The 15,844-nt window shown below is 48.4% G+C and overlaps 1 protein-coding gene and 1 non-coding gene across 2 annotated transcripts in view; both read right to left on the reverse strand.

Annotated features, from left to right (window-relative positions):
* The window catches only part of LOC115171090 (cyclin-dependent kinase 12), an 18,510-nt gene continuing 2,666 nt past the window's right edge, over nucleotides 1-15,844 (reverse strand). Inside the window, exons 2-14 of the mRNA XM_029727593.1 lie at nucleotides 12,727-13,425; nucleotides 11,999-12,178; nucleotides 11,642-11,781; nucleotides 11,102-11,272; nucleotides 10,806-10,995; nucleotides 7,397-7,453; nucleotides 6,499-6,600; nucleotides 6,071-6,148; nucleotides 5,173-5,289; nucleotides 4,902-5,033; nucleotides 4,431-4,654; nucleotides 3,795-4,238; nucleotides 1-1,898 (exon numbers count right to left, since the gene is read on the reverse strand). Of these exons, the coding sequence (XP_029583453.1) occupies nucleotides 1,480-1,898; nucleotides 3,795-4,238; nucleotides 4,431-4,654; nucleotides 4,902-5,033; nucleotides 5,173-5,289; nucleotides 6,071-6,148; nucleotides 6,499-6,600; nucleotides 7,397-7,453; nucleotides 10,806-10,995; nucleotides 11,102-11,272; nucleotides 11,642-11,781; nucleotides 11,999-12,178; nucleotides 12,727-13,425 (2,953 nt within the window). The 3' untranslated portion in view covers nucleotides 1-1,479. The remainder of the gene's footprint in view (nucleotides 1,899-3,794; nucleotides 4,239-4,430; nucleotides 4,655-4,901; nucleotides 5,034-5,172; nucleotides 5,290-6,070; nucleotides 6,149-6,498; nucleotides 6,601-7,396; nucleotides 7,454-10,805; nucleotides 10,996-11,101; nucleotides 11,273-11,641; nucleotides 11,782-11,998; nucleotides 12,179-12,726; nucleotides 13,426-15,844) is intronic.
* On the reverse strand, nucleotides 12,307-12,443 carry LOC115172023 (small nucleolar RNA SNORA5). Its single transcript, XR_003871362.1, has one exon. It is a non-coding gene; the product is annotated as a small nucleolar RNA SNORA5 (small nucleolar RNA).

Raw genomic sequence — 15,844 nt, forward strand, 5'->3', positions numbered from 1 at the left:
TTTCTGGTCGCATGATTTCCTTTAATAAATTGAACCGAGAAAACACATATTACAAAATATCATCTTTTACAGTCACGTGGTCACATGAAACCCAAAGTCAGATCTCTTCCCAATTTCTCCCTTCCCAAAACAAAACAAAGGAAACAAAACCATGGACCATCTTTTTAACATCTAACTTTGTCTTTAAAGTAGAAAATAAATCACACAAAAAAGTATTTGCTGCACAGAATTAGGCAGGGAGGCAAAAGATAACAAGGCTATCTGAGATCGTCAGGGAAAGCTTTGGAGAGGTGTATGTGTGTGTAGGTCTATAGGTGTCCAGTTGCTACGGGGTGGGGTGACCGGCTTGCTAGCTGTGACCAGAGGGTCAATGAAAGACTAGTGAGTATAGTAGAGCAGTTAATGAGACAGTGTCAGAGTGTAGCAGAGTGAGTATGAGGGTTAGAGAGGCACATGTACCTGTTACTAGAGAGAGAGAGCGTTCGAGAATGAATATTTTCATTTCTACATGGGAAAGCTAACTGAGGCTGACATACATAGATTGAGCGAGAGAGACAACAAGGGGAGATAGGACTGAGACCCAAATACCTTATTTTACAGTACCTTTGGCCAAGGACACACAAGGTATGCTAATGTATTTTGAGCCATGCCTTCTCTTGTTAATGTGCCTTCCAGAACAGAAGAAACAACCCAACTCTTCCCTGCGGGCAAAGATCATTCAGGGGTTGCTAAGGTCACAAAGGAGGCACAAGGTCAAAAGTCAGGAGCCAGCTAGCATGAGACTGACTGAGTAGTTAACTCACTCTCAGTCCCAGTGTTTTACATCTGCACCCCCACTGACCCCCAGTTAACCACCTCTACATTTCAGACTTGTTCTTTGTTCCACCGGTGTCATACGTAGCAGACACCAACCCCCACCCATTCAACTGCAGATGAAGAGGAGTGAGGACACCAGACTCCAAAACCCACTGATAGCCTCATCGTTAGAGGGCACTGCAGTAGACATAACAATCATTTGAGTTGCAAATTAAACCAAAAAAATCACAGCTGATCACATTCCAAGTGTGGAACTCGTTAGGATCCAACTTCTTCAGCAAGTCAGGAGGTCCAGGAGGAGGGGCAGTGTTAGTGATTGAAGGGTGTGGAAGTTTGTCCCACCTCCAGGTCTAGCACCTCACCAAGGCCCAACCCCAGTCTGTCTGTCTAGAGTGGGGCTTAGCTTGTCCTTTAGCCAAACCAACACTGTCCATCTTCACAATAACATCCTAACCCAAAGACCTGCTCTTTCCTCCAGACTAACAATCTCACAGCCATCTACCTCACATCTTCCAATATACACAACCTGCTCAGGTGAGATGCTCTTCTGTGCCCACCTAGAGAGACTGGTCTATAGTATCATCATTATCAGTACAGTAGGTGTCCCTGGCTCCTGTTTGTCGGCCCATTGTACCCCAGGTCTCTAAACAGGCCCACCCAGGATCAGCGAGCGGTTCTGTGGGCAAAGCGGAGGTCCTGGTCCTTGGGGAACTGTGCTGGGATAGCAGAGGCAGCGGGTTCCATGCCAGTAGGAGGCTCTCTGGCAGGAGATGGTTTAGGGGAGTCAGTCGTCCAGGCAGGGGGTGGCTGTCCCCGGACAGGGGTACCCACGGCGGGGGAGTGGTCCCTGCTGCGCTGGGGGGCCCCAGCCTCTGGGTCCTGCTGGGAGATGAGCTGCAGCAGGGCGGCTGCCACCGCTGGGCTGATGTCCTGACCGGGCCCGGGCTCAGAGCTGGGCTGCTGCTGGCCAGGGGGGAGGAGGGCTGAGGGTGGAGGGCCAGGCGGAGAGGGGGGACGTCGCTCGGAGGATGGAGGGACCTGATTTGTTCCGATCGGCTGCTTCCGCTTGGTGACTGCACAGTCTGAGGGGGGGGTCAGAGAAAACAAGTCAATCAGATATTTACAAGAAACACAAAGCACACAGTTACAGTGAGATTTCACCTGGACATTTGCACCATCTACACTACAGACACATTTTTATTCAATTCCCTTTAGTGAAACGTCCCAGAGAACCAGGTAAGTGTTTGCGAGTGGGGTCTAGACAACGTACAGCTGTATTTCCCACCTTGGCCAGCAGAGGGAGATCATGTACCATTCCTACCGCTGGATCCTCACCATCCACTCAACAACGTCGTTTCAGTTGGATAAATGTTTTCAATAGGCTACCGTTTTAATTGGATGAGTAAAACATGTAGTTGTCATGGGTTGATATTGCTACTAAATACCAGAATTGTGATTATGATAAATGTTCATTCCCTAAATTAGTCTAGAGGTGTGCCACCTACGTTATTTCTCCCCTCTTGGTTCATGGTGACTGGTATGTTATAAAATCCTTAAGCAGGTAACATTTTTGAATGTTGACAGACAAGTTGTAATGTTGAGAGATGATGGGATATCAAAAGACTCATGGTGGCCTAAATAATCAACATAACATTTATTCACACGTATGTGAACAACACAAGAAAGACGCAGGACATGGGGGGGTGTTTATAACAATAATAATCGATTGGACTTATATAGCGCTTTTCGAGACACCCAAAGCGCTTTACATAGTAGAGGGAGATTCTTACCTTAGGGTTTGTTCAACCCTGACAGACTCAGTTATATTTCAACAACAATACGAGCATGGGTTATTATGGCTAGGGAGGGGTAAAACCTGACGTTTGGGGAGGGGGATGACACTACAGGGAGAGAGGTGCATAAAGCTCCATGCAGGCCATAAAGCTGAGACAGAGAGAGATGTATTCTCAGTCTGCTGTCATGGCTACCGGGCAACACTGCTGCTACATTTGTTTCCTAGGCAACAGGGTTGTTGCTTTATGTGCCAACAGTAGGGTGACTACAGATAGACAGACTACAGAGGAGAGCGCTTTACTAGCGTTGGATGATTCCGAGGTCTAATGTAAAAGACAACATACAAAAATAAAATTAAATGTGTGATTTAAATAAAAGTTAAAAGAAAGACATGCAGGTGAAGTCTAAGGTTCAAAACATATATTTTTGCTTGATAATTTATTAGACTTTCTTCATAAAACATTGACATTACAGACTGGTTTTAAATCAATATTTTTTTATGGAAGGAAGAACAATCCAAGAAACCTGCTTTAACAAATGGAGAAATGAGAGAGAAAGAGGGAATGGGAAAAGAAAACAGGGTGATAAAGAGGCAGAGTGAAAGGAAGAGTGAACCATTTTCTTTCTAACGCTGTAAAACTACAAACCTTCTCTTAGTTTACATTCACACCAATGAGAAAAGTCCTTGTGCCCAAAGCCCAGTCCATGTGACCTGGGCGTCCGAAGCCACTCTCTGGTCAGACATCTTGAGAACTTGCCAACTTCATGTATGGTATGTTTCCACCTATGTGTGACTGAGTGGGTGAAAGTAGCCTTTTAAGTAGGAGACAGGTGAGACAGACAAAAGGTGGGTAGGGGGGTGAAACTGTTGTTGATAGGAGGTGGGTCTAGACAACATAAAACTCATCTTCCTCAAAAAATATTTAAAGTAACCATGGAATCTTTCTTCCGGTTTGCCATTTAGTTAAGATCTTTCATCTCATCAGCTCGTTTATAAAGGAATTTACAACTGCTTTATGGTAAGCAGAAAAATAATTGATGACAAGATCCGCACCATGACAGGGAAGCTATGACGGGGCGTCACCCTCCGCCCAGTCTCCTCCCCCTCGTCCACCAGTCCCCTGTGAGATCCCCCTGACCCAGTGCTCTCTGCCCCTCCCCCTAGAGACTGAACCCAGACTTGCCCTTGCGGTCAGCAGTGGAGGCAGACGAACCGCGAGGCACCGCCTCCTCTGATTGGACGCCATTGCTCTCGTCGCCTTGCTCAGCCCCCTCGGCCTGCGGCTTAATGAGCTGGCCCAATAGGAGGGCCAGGAGGTTGGTCTGGTCGTCCTGGCTGAGGGGCGGCTCGCTGTGGTGCGGGGAGGGCTCCTGAGGCTCTGGGGGAGGTTCGGGGGGCTGGGACCTAGCCGGACCCTGGTCCTCTGAGGCCCCCCGGTGGTGGGAGGCCTCGGTCAGGGCAGACAGGGACTGGCTAAGGGTCTCTAGCTGCTGCTGGCTCTCTGGGTTGGAGGAGACGTTGAGGAGCTGAGCCATCTGAGGCAGGCTGAGGTCTGTCTGTCTCTGCAGCAGGTTCAACAGTACAGCCAGCTCTGTCTGGTTCAGCTGCTCCGCTGCAGCACCCAGGCCTGATGGAAGAGAGACAATGGTCACACATACTGTAGACAGAAGCCTGCTGAGAGTGTATGGAGACAACATGTGTTCACATTATAGGCTTACAACCCTCGTCTGCCTGTGCAGCCACTATCTAACCAAGGAGATATTTGGATAAGGGTATGTTCTTCTATAGTAGCGAACTGTGACTACTGTGTCGGCCTGACCTGCTAGCTCATTGGCTGAGATGGCTGAGGAGGGTGGTCTTCCGGGTGGAGGCGGCGGGGCTCCAGCTGGGCTGGCTTGGGGCCGGCTGTTCTCTCCACTGGAAGCCCCCGAGGGGTCCTTACGGGGCACTTTGGGCACAGGCACATCCTCGGGCAGCCCACTCTGCCGCTGGCGCCGCCGTTTCTTACTCCACAGCTCGTGGCAGTCTTGCCAGTGAGGGAGACTGGAGAGAGAGAGCGAGAGAGAGAGAGAGAGAGAGTGATACAGAAGCAAAAACGGGGTGATGAATGCATGAGGGAGAGATACAGAAAGAGAGGCAAAGTTAGGTGTATGGAAAAGAAATCGAGAGGGGTGTTGGTGTGACAGAAAGAAAGCAATAAGGGTGTTGGGAGAATGGTGGTAGATAGTTTGAGGTTGTTCTCTAGATGTAATGGGCCCAGGAAAGGACAGGGCAAAGACGAGGTCCTCACTTGGGCGGGGACATCTTGCTGGGTTCCACGTTACACAGGAAGTCACTATTGAGGGCCTGTTCGGCCGTGCAGCGCCGCGCAGGGTCAAGGGTCAGCATGCGGTCCAGCAGGTCCAGGGCCTGAGCAGGCAGACTGACAGAGAGTGCGAGAGAGAGAGCAAAATTAGAGAACGCGAGTCAAACAAATAGCATCAACAACTGATGTACTGCCACAACTATCATATTGATGAAAGGACAAGAAAATCCCATGGTGTGTATGTCATGTGGCGTACAAGGCAAACTCCTCGCGTAGCCGTCGGCGGTACTGTTTCTTGGGCTTCATGGTGTTGAAGTAGGGCAGCTTGATGACGTCAGGCCAGGCAGCGGGACAGGGGCTCCCACACAGACGACTGAGACAGGGAGAGAGTTAAAGCTGTGGTAAACATGGGTCCTATCCCAGATGGCACCCTATTCCCTATATAGTGCAATGCTTTTGACCAAGGCCCTTAGAGCTCTGGTCAAAAGTAGTGCAATATATAGCAGGGCTATTCAACTCCTATTTGAGAAGATCCAGTCACACAAATATCCTAGGCGGCAAAGGCCCGGATGGGAAGTCATTTATCACCGTAGTAACAACCCCCAACCTTGCAACCCATACGACCCAAAATGGTTCACACCCCTCTTGTTGGCGGAGAGAACATACTTTTAATAAGCTAATTTCCTGCAATTCTACACATTTGGCCATTTCTTGTGTGTTCAAATGATACCCGAGTGACTCAACAAAATCTAAAATGGGGGACCAATGTGGGTCGAGGCCCCTGGGCACATCATTTGGCCATGATAACTACAAGATTTAGGTAGCTGGTCAACTTACCCATCTAGTTAACCTCAACTGGACATTTATGACAAGTTAAAAACATCTCTTTAAGATCTGTCAGTGAATGACATGAGGAAACCTGCCCATGCACTTCCAAATTTAGAAATTGCACTCAACCGCAGTAGGTTGAAAGCCCGACTGAGTTCCAAAAACAAGAAAGTCAGGACCTGCGGTCCATATTCACCCCATTCTGGGTCTGGACTGCGTTCTACCTGTTGAGTATGGCTGCTATATAAGAAATAGGTTGCCATGTCAGACAGGATTGTAATGTGGAGATGCAGTCTTCCAGGCAGCAGGGGGCAATAGCAGCATACCTGATCAACTCTAACTGCAGCAGCTCCTGATTGGCCTGGAAGATGGGCTTCTTGGTGAACAATTCTCCCAGAATACACCTGTGCACAAACAGTCAATGGACAATGTTGGCCACTCACATAAAAAAAAAAAGCATTCACAAATCTTGAGTTAGGATTTGTTAAGTGATAATTATCTGCCAATCATTAGGTTTAGAGCTCTGACTACTTCAGTCAAAAAGATATAGCTGTTTTATAGTGACACCATGTGGAAAAACAAGGTAAGTACAATCTGTTTCCCAACGTGGCGCTTGCTCGATTGGAGAATATATGTGTGAATTAAATGTTTGTGCACCAATAAACCTGCACAGGGAATGAGTGTTCTTGGGCATGTACAGAATCAGTGTCCAGGTGCATGACGGTGTGTGTGTGCAAGGTGAGTTTGTACTAACCCGCAGCTCCAGACATCGATGGCTGGCGAGTACCTCTCCTCTCCCAGGAGGAGCTCAGGGGGGCGGTACCATAGCGTGATTACTTTATTAGTGTAGGGTCGACTGGAGGGAGCAGGGAAGGGGACATTCAGATATAACACACAGATAAAGTACCTTTACTATGCCCTCCAGTGCCAAAACACCCACAATTCATCTCTCAACAATGGGCTGATGAAGGCAAAACCTCTTTATACAGGACACAGCACCACCTAGTGGGGAATCACTGGAATAGATAGATGTTTTCATTCTGACCGCAATGGCAACAGAGGCCTTTTCTAAACGTGATTTGCTCAACTCCCACGTCCTCTCTCGCCTTCTTTTGAAAAAGGTAATCGAGGAGAGGCGAAGGAACATGGATGAAAATGTGCGTGTATGAAATGAGACTCCTCCACTCACGATTATCAGGCAAATTAGGTTTACAGGGGTGGATCCCAAATGAGTAACGTGATAAAAATAGATACAGATAAAACGATAAGCAGCATATTGTTTGTGTGCATGCTTTTCTCCTCCAACAAAACAAAAGTGGATTCAAAGGGGGTGTGGCAGATATCAAAACTCTTCCGTGAAGGACTCTGGTAGGATACACATGACAATCCTCATGAAAGGTGGCTATCAAGGAGGGAAGGACACTGTTCCGGTCGCCTACTAACGAATTGACATTTCCTTGACCACTTATTGGTTTCCGGATCACAGAGGAGAGCGGACATAGGAGAGGGTGAAGGACGGGCTTTTTCCCAAATGAGAAAAGGCCCGTGTGAGGGTCACAGTTCAAAAGGATTGAACCAGGGGCAGGAAGGACCTCTGACTTTATGGTGATGTCATCGTTGCTCCAAAGCAACTTGAGAAATCCAAGTCTCACCTTTCCTCTGAGTTGTAGAGGCGGGCCAAACCGAAGTCAGCCAGTTTGATCTGACCACTGCACAAGGAGAGAGATAAAGAAGTTAGAGACAGAATCAAACTCCATAACAAGACAACACATTACATTCTACAGCTGTTACCTTACACAACCCTAACTACAGAAGTGAATAATTCAATCACAACAGCGAGGCAGAGGAAAGGGCATTTGAATTCCCATGGTAGAACGTTGCACATTGACAGAAGCACCAATCAAAAGGAAAAACCCAATCCTACTATAGCTCCAACAATAATTTCAAACAACTCCCTGTGCTTACTACTAAAACCACACAAACTACTACCGTTTCCATTACCATAACATTCTAGGTTAGTGTGTCAATTGTTAATAGCGGGGACCGGCAAAGCTATGCTTTTCCCTCCTTGGGGAACTGCTTACATTAAAGGTAGACTCAGCGAGATGACGTAGATGCACAAAGTATTCAGCAGTAGTGGGTCAATTTCCACGACAACTAAGAGCGTTGAAGCGCGAGGCTGAACTCGGCCGCTGTTTTTGTCCCGTACATGCTATGTTGTAGCAGCGTGAATCGCAGATACTCTGTGTGACAGGAAAGTCTTGCGTCACGCTCATCTCATTATCTGCGGTGCTGCTCGCCATCTCGTTGAGTCTACCTTTAAAACTAGCACTGCGGAACTGTATCATTTAAAATGGACAGTGAAGCATCTCAGCGACCAGCCAGTAACATCTCACGGACCGGCCCCGTGGCTTAGCATCCTGTTCGCCCCGTCTCCCGGACACTTGTTCCCGTTTTTTTCTAAACGTTCAGCGCATGTGCTACGCAAAAATCTGTCACTGAAATTCACACTTCTACTCAATACAACACATTGCATTTAACTGCATAAAATGGCCGATTTGCTCATATTTGTAAAGGTCTACCTGTGATTTGTCTGGAGGAAAAGACATGCATAATGATCGGCTGGTAGCCTAGTGGTTAGAGCGTTGGACTAGTAACCAAAAGGTTGCAAGATCGAATCCCTGAGCTGCTGTTCTGCCCCTGAACAAGGCAGTCAACCCACTGTTCCTAGGCCGTCATTGAAAAGAAGAATTTGTTCTTAACTGACTTGCCTAGTTAAATAAAGGTAAAATCACTTTTTTTATTAAATTGTAGCAGTAAGGGGAAAACGCTGCACAACACCTTTCTCTTCAGTTAACACACACACTCTGTCTCCCTCTCTCATAAACACACACGCCTCTCTCTCTCTCTCTCAAACACACACACTGCTCCCAACTTTTAAAACGTTAGGAACCAAACAGAATTTAAGGAGCCCCAGAAAGAAATATTTTTTTGATACAGTTTAGGCTTCCATTAGGCCTATATGAATCTAGCTTTGAAGGACATCTCATGAGTAGGAGACCCTTTTCCTTTCTTCCTGGGCCAATCACATTAGTCTAAACCTACTGTCAAGTTACCAGGTTGTTAGCTAGGTAGGTAACATGACTGAACAACGTCAGAGACTGGGGATTAGTTTAAAACTGCCCGCAACATGGTTTGTGAAATTATATAAAATGCGCATGAATCCTGCTAGAAAGACAGAAAGGTATCTCTGGTAATATTGCTCAGATGTTTTGTTGTTGTTGCAGTTTAGGCTAGAGACGAGCTCTTTTCTTTTCTGTAAAGCTGCAAGCACGCCTGTCGTGAAGCTGTGCTCCATTTCCCCTCTCTGACACTCAGGGGCTGTATGACAGTGAACTTGCAAAGTCTACTCAGACTGACCTGTGTTCTTGGTTATAACAGGCGATGAAATTATACAATGTTTCAACACTGCTTGAACTGCTCGCTGCTCCAATGTAACAAAATGTACAAATCTAACAGAAGACTTATCAGGGTCTCTCCCCACTCGCCATCACGGATAAATTATATTTAAAAAACTCATGGAGGAATAGATGTACATGTAGAGGGCACGGAGAGAGAAGCAGGTGAGTGAGGGCTGGGAGGGGATGCTGAGAGAAGCAGGTGAGGACTGGGAGGGGATGCTGAGAGAAGCAGGTGAGTGAGGACTGGTAGGGGATGCTGAGAGAAGCAGGTGAGTGAGGACTGGTAGGGGATGCTGAGAGAAGCAGGTGAGTGAGGACTGGTAGGGGATGCTGAGAGAAGCAGGTCAGTGAGGGCTGGTAGGGGATGCTGAGAGAAGCAGGTGAGTGAGGGCTGGTAGGGGATGCTGAGAGAAGCAGGTGAGTGAGGGCTGGTAGGGGATGCTGAGAGAAGCAGGTGAGTGAGGACTGGGAGGGGATGCTGAGAGAAGCAGGTGAGTGAGGGCTGGTAGGGGATGCTGAGAGAAGCAGGTGAGTGAGGACTGGTAGGGGATGCTGAGAGAAGCAGGTGAGTAAGGGCTGGGAGGGGATGCTGAGAGAAGCAGGTGAGTGAGGGCTGGGAGGGGATGCTGAGAGAAGCAGGTGAGTGACGGCTGGGAGGGGATGCTGAGAGAAGCAGGTGAGTGAGGGCTGGGAGGGGATGCTGAGAGAAGCAGGTGAGTGACGGCTGGGAGGGGATGCTGAGAAAAGCAGGTGAGTGAGGACTGGTAGGGGATGCTGAGAGAAGCAGGTGAGTGAGGGCTGGGAGGGGATGCTGAGAGAAGCAGGTTAATGAGGGCTGGGAGGGGATGCTGAGAGAAGCAGGTGAGGACTGGGAGGGGATGCTGAGAGAAGCAGGTTAATGAGGGCTGGGAGGGGATGCTGAGAGAAGCAGGTGAGTGAGGGCTGGGAGGGGATGCTGAGAGAAGCAGGTGAGTGAGGGCTGGGAGGGGATGCTGAGAGAAGCAGGTTAATGAGGGCTGGGAGGGGATGCTGAGAGAAGCAGGTGAGTGAGGGCTGGGAGGGGATGCTGAGAGAAGCAGGTTAATGAGGGCTGGGAGGGGATGCTGAGAGAAGCAGGTGAGGACTGGGAGGGGATGCTGAGAGAAGCAGGTGAGTGAGGACTGGTAGGGGATGCTGAGAGAAGTAGGTGAGGACTGGGAGGGGATGCTGAGAGAAGCAGGTGAGTGAGGACTGGTAGGGGATGCTGAGAGAAGCAGGTTAATGAGGACTGGTAGGGGATGCTGAGAGAAGTAGGTGAGTGAGGGCTGGGAGGGGATGAGGCTGGCTGATTATAGCTGCCATACGTGATATGAGCATGAAAGTGAAGTGGCATTGGACCTGTGCATATAAGAGACTAGTGGCTGACGCTTCAATTCAACTGACTTTATAAACCCAAATGACTTTATAAAGATTTTATAACAGGCGGCAGCAGGTTCTTTAGATCGGTAGGGCTGAAAGATTCAGTGGTATCATACGAAACAGTACTAAGGTATGTTAAAATGTTGGTATCATAAGTATCATGGCGTTTTGGTACCGTGATATTACCATGCTACACCAGTACCTGTTGTTGAGCAGTATGTTGGAGCACTTGATGTCTCTATGCAGGAAGTTCTTCTTGTGGCAGTAGTCCAGTCCCTCCATCAGCTGTCTCATGAAGCTCCTCACGTGTTCCTGGGAGAACTGACACAGTCCTGACTCCAGCAGACCCATCAGGTCATGATCCATGTACTCAAACACCAGGTAGAAGGCACCTGACGGAACAGGCAGGGATAAGGGGGATGCGCATACACACGCATACAGGCACAGACATACACCAAGCACAAACCCCACACACACACAGTCCCCCTTTCCACACACCTTTGTCCTTCTTGAAGTCCAGCGCGTCCTGTTTGTCTGTGACGATCTCCTTCATGTTGACCACGCTGCGGTGGTTGAGCTGGCGGAGGATCTTGATCTCTCGGATGGCCGTGATGGGGAAGCCCTCCTTCTCATTGTCCAGACGCACCTTCTTCAGAGCCACCAGCTCACCTGGAGGACAGGAGAACATGAACATTACAGATTACGTCACTGTCCAATGTAGGGGGTGGATGAAAACGTCCGTTTTACTGTACCAACTCTGTTGATTGTCCCGATCAAAAGTTTAATAAATGTGCTAAATAAAAACACATTTGTCCAATGTACACGGACGCCCAACGGAAATGTGTCTTCTGCTTAATTTCAAATTCCTCTGAAAGACACACACAGAGAGGCTAGAGCAAAGGGGACACGGGGAGGCGAGATCAGTCACAACACCCCATAGCATACACACATACCGCAGGCGTGGTGATCATTTGTGCCGCTCTCAAGAACAACGAAACACAGGTATGCCAGTGAAAGGGCAGCACACGGGGCTCTCACCGGTGTCTTTGTCCTTGGCCTTGTACACCTGGCCGTAGGTGCCCTCCCCGATAATGCCGATGATGTCAAACTTGTCCACGCAGCGTTTGCCCCAGTCGCTCTGTGTCTGTTTGCGTTCGCCATAGCGAGGACAGCAAAACCTAGACAGGAGAGCCGAGGAGACTTGGTATTAGGAAACGTTTTACCTCACGGAATAAGCCCTTGATGATAACTTTGTACCATCTTGTGCTTATTTTTTATTGAAAGGAAATAGGCTGCGATGGGAGAGGAGGGCTGTGGAAAAGAGGAGTGTAGAGAGGTGGTTTGTGGGAATTGATAAGGAGAAGGGTAGGTTAGGTTGAGCAGGTAGGAACTCACTTTGGTCTCTTCTTGAGAGCGGACAGGGGTGGAGGTGGAGCTCGGTAGACGGGGGACTGAGGGGGAGAGGGGTCTCCTCCGGCCAGCGTGGGGGGCAGCGGGAGGTCGATCAGAGACGGCCGATTCCGCACCTCTTTCTCCTTCCTGGAAGACCTCTGAGGAGGAGTGGACTTCTTCGGACTGATGGCGGAAGAGAGAGAAAAAGGGAGAGCGAGAGATCGACGGTAAAGAAGGAAGGAGAGAAAAAGAGCATTTCATTACTCCACCGCATCATCGTTTCTCTAGTGAGTATGGATTTTCTTTTCCTTATGTGTCTGTAGCACAAATGTATCCCCAATTACCATGACAAAGGGATGTGGGGCCCATGAACTACAGTTTCACTTTGGCAGCCATTTTGGCCAGTGCAGTCCACTGTAGAGGAAGCACTGAATTTGACAAGGCTGCAAGGAGTTAGTGATCATTTTTAAGTCCCATGTAGGCCTGTTTTTACTACTTGACATACTCGTGGTCTAATGGCAGCTAAAACATCGCCTACAGAGCATTCAGGTAATCTGTTCAGAATTCCAGTACTGTACTGCAGGCAGGTGTGTGTTTCAGAGAGACTGACTGTTGGGTGAAACCTGAGCCTACTGTATTGGCCTAATGGCTGTTCTGTTGATGACTACTGGTTTGCCAAGCAACAGGACTGGGGAGAGGAGAGTTGTGTGTGTGTGTGTTTCATGGCTTACCTGTCCTGGCAGTCTCCCACTAGCATGGGTGGTAAAGGCAGGGGGGGCAGAGTGGAGGTCTTGTGGATGGGTGTCAGGCGGGCAGGGCTGCGTGTGGGCATGGGGGCAGGAGATTTGGACTGGGGAGACGACAATGAGGAGGAGAGGGCTGTGGAGGGTGCGAGGCTGGTCTCAGTCTGGCCCTGGGGTGTAGGTGGCTGAAGTTGGGTGACAGGGGTGGAGGGCAGAGGAGGTGGAGGTAGTGGGGTCGTCTGACCGGGGGGCAAAGGGGGTGCAGGAGATGAGAAGGTGGAGGGTGGAGATGCAGAGCCGTGTTCTTCGCCAACAAGAGTGTCCTGGGGCGCAATGGGTGGAGGCTGGAGGTCCGTGACTTGGACAAAGTCTCTCTCAGGTAGTCTCTCGGGCTCAGCTTTAGGGGGGCGTGAGGTGGACCCCTTGGTCTTGCGTGAGGAAGGTGGAGGGGAGGGGGGGCGAGCTGCAGCCACCGCAGCCTGGCGCTCCTTCTTCCTCCGGCTAAGCTCCGCCCCCAGGCTGGAGTTGAGTGGCAGGCGGGAGGAGGGTGGGGAGCGGCTGGTGGGCCGGCTGCTGTGAGACCCGCCCCCCCCGGCAGAGGATGAATGCTTCTTGTTGCGAGAGCGAGAGGAGGAGCGACGGGAAGAGGAGAAAGGCGGCGAACGACTCCGGGAGCGAACTGAGCGCCTGGAGAGAGAGGGAAGATGTCAGGAAAACAATAATTTCTTGTTGGCTGCAAGTTCTCTCTAAGTTGGGAGTGAGCAACAAGAAAGAGGAATTAGAAGGGAGGCCATTTGACATTACTGGGGCATTGTGCACTTGTGTATTAATAAAAACAACAAATGGCACACCACTGCAAATGATAAGTACGGAACGTGTGTTATGTTTATATAATGAGGTAAGACCATGTGGCAAGCTCACTCCACAGCTAGCTTGACATTTCACCAATTGTGCTACCGAATTGGATCCTTTTCTGTAACTCAACTGGTTCGTAAGTGGTCAACTGGCGCTCACGTGTGTTGGAGAGGCAGGACCCTGGTCCAAGCTACGTTAGAGACAAGTTCAGAGAGGTAGCGCCATTTGCTGAGATAGCACACTGACTGCGTTTACACATAAAAGGAGTTGTGTCTCCTTCCATATAAGCTACACTTCCCATTCCCTTAGTCAGCATACAAACATACAATTAGGTCAGTCAGGGGGACAACCTTTGGCTACTTTAAGTTCAGACAAAAGCAATGTGTGTACAAACGTACTCCAGAAGTCTACTTGTGGGTTAACCTCAACATTCCAAATAGCTTAGGGACATAAATTCAAACACCTCATCACCATACATACTTTTGATAACCATCAAAGTAACCCTTATTCAAATGTGGGAGATGTAAGATGAAAAGTATGAAGATTCTGAACATACTTAAAGGGATACTTGGGGATTTTGGCAGAGTGAGAAACTCATCTATACCATTTTTATCTGTGTCCAGTATGAAGGAAGTTAGAGGTAGTTTTGCGAGACAATGCTAACTAGTAAGCAATTCTGCTGGCGCTAGATGGCAACTTCCTTCAAACTGCATGCAGACATAAAAATGGTATCCACAAGTAGATCTGACTCTGGGGAAGTACATGCTTTTTTTATTTCACTAGGCAAATCAGTTAAGAACAAATTCTTATTTACAATGACGGCCTCATAAAGGGCGCTTGGAAGAAGATGGCACTGACGAAAATCATTAAGTATCCCTTTAATTGCGGAGACAACATTCAGATTCCATCATTTGTTTGAAGGTTAGGAAAACAAATGAACTAGTAGCAAGTGAATATGTCCCTGAGCATGAAAACTTATACAAGTATACAAACTAAATCTAAAATGTGATTATTATAAGTTAATAACTGGGACATTGAAGTTAATTAGCGAGACTAAACAAATGGCCTACAGTTAGCTACATGCTCGACTGGCACCCGAGTGGCGCAGTGGTCTAAGGCACTGCATCTCAGTGTTAGAGGTGTCACTACAGACCCTGGTTCGATTCCAGGCTGTATCACAACCGGCAATGATTGGGAGTCCCATAGGGCGGCGCACAATTGGCCTAGCGTCGTCCTGGTTAGGGTTTGGCTGGGGTAGGCCGTCATTGTAAATAACAATTTGTTCTTCACTGACTTGACTAGTTAAATAAAAAGGTTAAAGAAAAGAAAATGAAATAAAAAGACTACACCAACATGATTCACCAGCAGCATCTTTCAATAGAGTCTACTGACAGCAGAGAACCTTTTAACAATCACTACGGAGGGCCTAGTTTTATCGTACAGCTATGCCACCTCTCACCAACAGAAGCTCAAGGTCCACTCACTGATGCAACACAAAATCAAAATGGCTGAATGTCAACAGCCTAACCCAAGGCTCTCCAAGCCTGTTCCTAGAGCTAACATCCCCCCGCTGCCTGGCTAGTGTAGCCTATCCCCCAACCCATGCCCTCTCCTGCTCCAAAGTCCACAGCTCCTCATACGGTTTCCCTAGACTGGAGCACACAGGACTTGCCTGTCTGTCTGAGCCCAATGTGATGCCTCTCCCGACGTCCATTGGTTTCCCTTCCCCCTCTACACCACATGGCAAGAGGCAACAACTCCCTGGCAGAAACAGCCCTGCGTGTCACAAAGACACATCTGAACATAGAATCAATGTCTCTTCCCTGACCATAGTTTAAAGTAGCCAGTGCAGGTCATTGCAACCTGGCCTAGCCATTCCCTTTCCAACACCCTGAGGCTAGGAGCACAGGAGAGGAAGCTACAGGTACCCTCTGTTACCCATGGCTCAATCCTCAGCTGTCTAAAGTGCTGTCTCAACCACTTACGATTTAAAAAAAGGTATAATATGCAGAAATCTCTCTGCCATTTCCTGTTTGCAAAAATTCTATTAGTTGTCCTAATTTCAGTTTGTTACAAAACAAGCAATGCATCATTGTACCAACTAAACTCACTGTGAAATATTGTCTATAACCCAAAATATTGTATTTTCAGCTGGTGTACAAAACCGAAAGTAAAAGACGCAAAAACGAAACTTAACAGGAAGCATAGAAATAGCGCATATAAAACAGATCTACTGCTTCTTAAACTTACT

Source organism: Salmo trutta, chromosome 32, assembly GCF_901001165.1.
Source record: "Salmo trutta chromosome 32, fSalTru1.1, whole genome shotgun sequence".
Lineage (NCBI taxonomy): Eukaryota > Metazoa > Chordata > Actinopteri > Salmoniformes > Salmonidae > Salmo > Salmo trutta.